Consider the following 7,804-nt stretch of genomic DNA (forward strand, 5'->3'; position numbering starts at 1 on the left):
TTGGAAATGATTCCTTGACAAGTGTATATTCTGGGCGGATAGTTTTTATGTGATACTGGGGGCGAAGCATGAGGTTTTACTAGTATTGTCTGATTCTATCAGAGGTATAATTAGTGATTTGGGTCTTGATTACGAGATGAACAGGAAATTCTAAGTAATGAATTTACGTAAGTAAGTTTCCCTGTAAGAATTGGAATTTAATTGATGGGTTATCAAGCAAAGATGAGTTTATCAGGACACTTAGATGACTTATATTGGGAGACGTGAACTATGATCATTGTAACAGTTATGTTAAAGTGTAATTTGGTGTCAGTTTGATAACCTTGAAAAGATACTCAATTCTATTGACAGATGTCATGAGCCTGCTAAGTTACAGCTTGGATACGACAATATAAGAATTCACTTGTATAGTGAAAAGATGAGCACTTAGGTGTTCATATGTGTTTTGAAATGTTTAGTTAAACTGGTGCAAGTTTGGTGCCCAGTGACTATTTGAAACTATTTGTCTGAGGTAGATACAGATGTTATAACCCCGTGATGGGGGAGGTAAATATTCTTTTGCAGAAAGAACGATTGAAATTGTTCACTTTTTGGTAGACTGATAAGATGAGTACAATACTTAGATATTCATTTCTCAGGAATGTTTTGCAGTAATTCTGGGACTTCAGTGTCAGAAATTTATCAAGCTAGCGTTTGAATTTTAATGGATACTAACAGGATAGCATCAAGTGTTTAGACATGGAAAAAGGACAGTAGTTGAGATCTAAGGTTATCAGATCCAGCGGGATTGTTGTCACCATTTTTCCTGGATGTCTATTGGATGTGTTAGGTCACTGATATGATAGATTCGATGAGATCTATTCAGGGGATTTGCTAGGTTGTATTGGTTTTATAACTTTTCCAAATAAGGATGAAACAGTTTTGTTCATCTAGTAGCGCAAGTCAAACATTCAACAAGAAATTATTATTCGTGACAGGATAATTAGTATTCTCATTTTCAGGTGTTATCTCAAGTTATGAGATAAATGTCGTTATATTAGTACAAGAGATTGTACTAATCGAATTTTGAGTCAACAGTATATTTATATTGATATTTCCAAGAAGAGAACCTAAAATGTTCTGGAAATCAAGAATTGTGGACAACGACGTTGTCACAGGTGTTATGACAAGTGTTAGTAATTAAGCATAAAAATCCTTTCGGTGAACAAGGATCTGCGTACAAGGTTCTGGTGGAAAATAATGAAGTAAAGTGTTTATCAGTATGTCTCTAGATATTTGGTGTGTCAGCAGGTCAAGACAGAGCACCGATGACCTGGAGGGTTGCTTCACGGTTTACCAATTCCTGAGTGAAAATGAGAGCTGATCACGATGACCTCGAGGAAATTGTGATTCTATCTGGGTTGTGGTGGACCGACTCACCAAGTCAGCACATTTAATTTCTTATAACCAGGACTACAACTTTGTTAGGATGCCATGTTTGTACATCCAGGAGATAGTTCGATTGCACGAAGTGCCTGTGAGAATAGTTAGTGATCGAGACCCCATGTTTACTTCCAGGTTCTAGGGAGTCTGCAGTGTGCTATGGGTACTACACTTCGCTTAAGTGTAAGGTCCAAAAAGTCCACTAGCTTAATCACGGTTAATTGATTAAATTATATGATTTAATGCATGTTATTTAGAATGTTTAATTGTTATGTTTAATTATGTGATTAATTTAAATTCCTGAAATTGTAAGCATATGTATGATTTTAAAGTTTTAATGTTGGAATTAATCTTGGGTCGCAGGAACGAGTCTAGCCTTAAAACGAGTTAAGAAAATATTTTAAATTTAGTTTAAAGGGATGCAGTGTATTTTTATTTAAGTGGGAGAGTAAAAAAAAAAATTAAAGGATTTTAAGAGTAACTAATGGGCCGTGTTGAAGCCCATTAGTCACAAAAGAAAAGCGTTCAGAATTTATTTTTGAACACTCATTTTGAACGCTCACTTTTTTTTTCTCAAAATCTCTCTCGAACACTGCGATCTTCAGGCTAGGGTTCTTCCACTTCTCAAGGCTCGATCGTTCCGCCGTCCAGGTTAATCCCAATCAGACGATTCAAGTAAGTTTTTACTGATTTTGAAACCCATTCAAGAATATATGTAGTTTGAAGGTAAAACCCTAGGTGTTTGATTGATGATCTATGCATGTTTTTTGAAAATTTTATGAGTATGTTGCTTGATTGTGATACGTGAAGCATTCCTGATGTGTTCGGTTCATGTTTATTGAGTTTTGAAAGATTTGAATGCAATCTATCAGATTTTTGGGTAAAAGTAGTTATGAAGGTTTTTGACTCAAAATCTTTGAATGTTTGATGTATTGGTACAAGTTATTTTGAAATTTTGATGTTGTTGAATGGTATTTTTGATGGAAAATCGTCCCTAAGCTGTGTGGTTTTGAAAAAGAGCAGAAAAGATCTGCTGAGGCAGCGCGCCCGCGCCTCAGGCTCGATTTTCCCACCCCATTTTATGAGTTTTTGAGTCCTAAAAATCATGATTTTGGTATTTTAATTATTTTTAAGAATGTCAATGAAGAAGTTTAAAGTTTTCAGGGTCCGAAACGGACGGAATGCCTCACTTGGATCGGTCAAGTTATGTATTGCATGATTATATGATTTTCTCATGAAAGCTAATTTCTCATGAAATGTTTTGAAGGAATTTAAACATGTAGCATCACGAGAAATTTTATGAGCATGTTACGAGATTTATGAAAATGATATGATATGATTTGATAAGATGAATGATATGATACATGAAAAATATTTTGATGAATTATGCGTCTTGTGGTGAAAATATGGGGTATGCACTTCGGGATGAGGTCCGGAGCGGCTATCCAAACATGGCTCACATGATGATTATATGGGGTATGCACTTCGGGATGAGCGCCGAAGCGGCTATCCAAAGAATGAATGTTTACGGGCGTAATGCCATATGCTTGTTGATCAACAGAAAACCATGAATGACTCGTTATGACGGTTACCACACTACTCATACTTCATCACCTCAAATATTTTTATGTTATGGCTACATCAAAGTTATGTTTATTGCATGAAAGTTTAAGTTAATGTTTTTCTTTTAAAGTAGAAAATCTTTTTTCTGCCTGTTTTTGTTGAGTCTTTCGACTCACTATACTTGAATGGTGCAGGTAACGATGATGTGGATGCTTATATTGATGATTATCTGACCGGGCATGAAGAAGAGGCTGGGGTCGGTCCAACGGGCAATGCATGAGTGTGAACGCTTTAGCTTGGGAGATGTTTTAAAAACATTTGTTTTATTTTTTTTATTTGATGAAAGGCAAACAAGTTTAATTTTCTTTAGTTGTTGGTCATGTTTGGCAAAGATTTTTAGATACTATTTTATTATGTGCAATTTTTATAGGCTCCTTTTAATAAAGAAGATGATGCTTCCGCAAAATTTTTATTTTTACCAAATTTAAGTATGTATGTTTGAGTAACGTTTCGATTGTGAAATTGGGACGTTACAGCTTGGTATCAGAGCAGTTCGCTCTGGGTTTGTCGCACACATGCATTCTCACCACGACCCTATGCTTCGTCTTCATGTCTGTAAGTTTTATGTTATGGATTGTTTAAGATGCATGATAATGTTTTTGACTTATAGTGTATGCCTATTGAGTAGGATGTTATGTTTAAATTACGTAATTAAGCATGTGAACTGTATGGACATCAGGATCATGGATAACCATAGGAATCCGAACAATGAGGACTATCAGAACAACTAGTGTTTGGCTGGGTTGGCGACTCTATTGCAAGAGCAGAGTAGAGCCCAAGGGGAACAGATTCAACAATTAATCCAAGCATAAGCGGGAGGACGGAACAACTATCAGCCGCTATTAACTAATCCGATCTTTAAACAGTTTAAGGATCTAGGGCCACAGGAGTTCAAAGGAGGGGCTGATCCCCTTGTAGCCGAGGAATGGGTGCAGTCAGTGGAGACTATTTTTGACTACATGCAGCTCACTGATGCAGACCGTGTGAGGTGTGCCATCTTTATGTTCCGTGATGATGCACGGGTTTGGTGGCAGGGAGCCCATTCTGCTGTGGATATAACTATGTTGACTTGGAATGGATTCAAAGATGTGTTCTATGGGAAATATTTCACTATAAGCACCAGGACTAGACTTGCTAGAGAATTTCTGGAGCTCCGCCAAGGGAGCATGTCCATTGCCGAGTATGTGAAGAAGTTTGAGAAAGGGAGGTACTTTGTGCCCATGATTTCGGGCAATGCTGCAGAGGAGTTGAAGCATTTCACAGAGGGACTGAATGCCACTATTCGACGAGATGTCAGATTGAGTGGGGCACAAACGTACCGAGCAGTAGTGGATGAGGCTATGTTGTTAGAAAAAGATGGGAATGATATTATCAAAGAATGGCAAACGAAGAGGATTAGTTACCAAGGGATAGAGCAGCAAGGGTCTAGTCAGAAGAGGCCGTATCAAGCTCCAGCTCAAAGGAGACCGCAACAGCAGCAGCGCCAAAACCCCAATCAGGCGCGACCTCAGGGACAGAATCAACCAAACGCCAACGCTCCAAGGCCGGCAAATGCACCTATCTGTCAGAAGTGTGGGAAGTCATACTCCGGTCAATGCATGCTTGGGACCAATACTTGTTTTCTCTGCAAGAGGCCAGGGCATTTTGCCAAAGACTGCCCGCAGTCAAAGGAGCCTGTCAAGGGAAGAGTGTTTGCTATGACTCACGATCAGGTTGACCCAGATTCTGCAATTGTATCAGGTATGATTCGTATTGCTGATTTACCTGCATTCGTGTTGATAGATACAGGAGCTATGCACTCTTTTATGTCTGTTAGTTTTATGATGAAATTATGGGTCTTGCCGGATGAATCTATTTCGGAATTTTGTGTGTCGTTACCCTCAGGAGAAGAACTGAAAAGTAGTAATGTGGTAAGAAATTGCAAGGTTCAGATGCAGAGTCTAGTTTTGTGTGCAGATTTTATTGTTTTGAAAATGGTGGATTTCGATGCAATTTTTGGGATGGACTGGTTGACTCGGCATGAGGCTATTATTGACTGCAAACGGAAAACTGTCTCTGTGAAAGATCAGAACGGGAAATCGTTGGTGTTCCGCACTACGTCTAAGAAGAGCGCACCAGGTATGATTTCTGCAGGAATAGCCTGGCAATTATTGAGTAATGGGCGTACAGGATTTCTTGCGAGTCTAATTGGTGATCTGGAGGTACAGCGACCGAAACTTGGGGAAGTGGAGGTAGTGAAAGATTTTCCGGAAGTCTTTCCCGATGATGTTGCGGGATTGCCTCCAGTCAGGGAAGTCGAATTTGGGATAGAATTGTTGCCTGAAACTAAGCCAGCTTCTAAGGCACCATACAGATTGGCACCGACCGAGATGAAAGAATTAAAGGATCAGTTGCAAGAGTTGCTAGATAAGGGGTTCATCAGACCGAGTGTATCGCCTTGGGGTGCACCGGTGTTGTTCGTCAAGAAGAAAGATGGGTCAATGAGATTGTGCATTGACTACAGAGCGCTGAACCGAGTTACAGTGAAGAATAGATATCCCTTGCCCAGAATAGACGACTTGTTCGACCAATTGCAAGGGGCAGAGATGTTCTCAAAAATCGATCTACGATCAGGTTACCATCAACTGAAGGTAAAAGATGTGTGCAGAAGACAGCATTCAGGACTCGCTATGGCCACTACGAGTTCTTGGTAATGCCGTTTGGGTTGACCAATGCACTAGCTGTGTTCATGGATTTGTTGAACAGGGTATTTCAACCTTTCTTGGATCAGTTTGTCATAGTCTTCATAGATGACATATTGATCTATTCTCGCAGTAGGGAGGAACATCGTCAGCACTTGACTATAGTGTTGCAGATTTTGAAAGAAAAGCAGTTGTATGCTAAATTCAGTAAGTGTGAATTTTTGCTGGAGCAGATTTCATTTTTTGGTCATATAGTTTCAGCTAAAGGGATTGAGGTCGATCCGTCTAAGGTGGAAGCGGTTCGGAATTGGGTTGCTCCGAAGAATGCTACAGAAATACAAAGTTTCTTGGGTTTAGCAGGCTACTACATGAGATTTATTCAAGACTTCTCTAAGATAGCTCTGCCACTGACTTCCTTAACTCAAAAAGGTGTGAAGTTTGTGTGGTCAGATCAATGTGAGAAGAGCTTTGCCGAGTTGAAAGAAAGACTGATGTCAGCGTCAGTGCTAGAAATTCCCGAAGGCACGGGTCATTGGTTTATACCGATGCTTCTAAGAGTGGATTAGGAGTTGTTTTGATGCAGAATAATAAAGTAATAGCATATCCATCTCGACAGCTTAAAGTTCATGAAAGGAACTACCCGACTCATGATCTTGAATTGGCGGCAGTGGTTTTTGCTTTGAAGCTTTGGAGACACTACTTGTACGGCGAAAGGTGTCAGATTTTCACTGATCACAAAAGCCTAAAATATTTCTTCACTCAGAAGGAGTTGAATATGAGGCAGGGGCAATGGCTGGAATTGGTGAACGACTACGACTGTGACATTAGCTATCATCCGGATAAGGCTAATGTTGTAGCAGATGCTTTGAGTCGCAAGTCTGCGACATTGAACCAATTGACAGTCTAGCAGAAATTGATTGCTGAAATTGAACGGATGAGGTTGGAGGTATTCGAACCAATGGAGGTATGCACTCTAGCAGCCTTAACAGTAGTACCTAGTTTTCTTGAGAGAATTTGTGCAGGCCAAGCTTATGAGGAATAGTTAACGTTGTGGAGGAACAGTGATGAAGCTAAGGGTGGTACATTGTACACTGTCAAAGATGGAATTGTTCATCACCGAGGTAGAATGTGGGTGCCACCAGTAGACTCACTGAGAGTTGAAATGATTACTGAAGCCCATACTGTTCCGTATTCCATTCATCCAGGAAGTACGAAAATGTATAAGGATCTGCAATCCTTATATTGGTGGCCAGGAATGAAGAATGATGTTGTTAAATTTGTGAATGAATGTTTGACTTGCCAGCAGGTGAAGATCGAGCATCAGAGACCGGCAGTACTCCTGAAACCATTGCCAATACCCACATGGAAGTGGGAAGATGTCACCATGGATTTCGTGGTAGGATTGCCAGTTTCAACGCGAAGGATTAACTCGATTTGGGTGATAGTTGACAGGTTAACTAAGTCAGCTCACTTTATTCCAGTCAGGAATAACTTCTCGATGAATCAGTATGCAGAGCTGTACATTTGAGAAATTGTCAGATTGCATGGAGTACCAGCGAGGATTGTATCTGACAGAGACCCTAAATTCACTTCAAACTTTTGGGGAAGTTTACATAGAGGATTGGGAACGCAGCTAGCTTTCAGTACAGCTTTCCACCCTCAGACAAATGGTCAGTCAGAATGAGTGATCCAAATACTCGAAGACATGTTGAGAGCTTGTATGATCGACTTTGGAGGTAATTGGGAATCGAAATTTTCTTTAGTGGAGTTTACTTATAACAATAGTTATCAAGCAACTATTGGCATGGCTCCTTATGAGGCGTTGTATGGGAGAAGGTGTAGAACTCCCCTACACTGGGATGAAGTTGGAGAGAGAGCTGTTTTGGGACCAGAAATAGTGACCCAAACAGTAGATGTGATAGCCAAGATCAGAGAAAAAATGTTGACAGCTCAATGTCGACAGAAAAGTTACGCCGGCCAGCGACGTAGAGATTTGGAGTTCGAAGTAGGTGACCATGTATTTTTAAAGGTGTCACCATGGAAAGGTATTATGAGATTCGGGAAAAAGGGTAAATTGA

The 7,804-nt window shown here is 39.9% G+C and overlaps 1 protein-coding gene across 1 annotated transcript; it reads left to right on the top strand.

The window, feature by feature from the left end:
* Positions 1-1,352: 1,352 nt before the first annotated feature.
* Positions 1,353-7,410, top strand: LOC140861453 (uncharacterized). Its single transcript, XM_073264471.1, has 7 exons — positions 1,353-1,422; positions 3,180-3,241; positions 3,912-5,458; positions 5,549-5,675; positions 5,960-6,229; positions 7,033-7,178; positions 7,266-7,410. Exons 1-7 carry the CDS (start codon positions 1,353-1,355, stop codon positions 7,408-7,410), a joined length of 2,367 nt encoding a protein of 788 aa, XP_073120572.1.
* The last annotated feature ends 394 nt before the right edge of the window (positions 7,411-7,804 follow it).

Source organism: Henckelia pumila, chromosome 4, assembly GCF_033568475.1.
Source record: "Henckelia pumila isolate YLH828 chromosome 4, ASM3356847v2, whole genome shotgun sequence".
NCBI lineage: Eukaryota > Viridiplantae > Streptophyta > Magnoliopsida > Lamiales > Gesneriaceae > Henckelia > Henckelia pumila.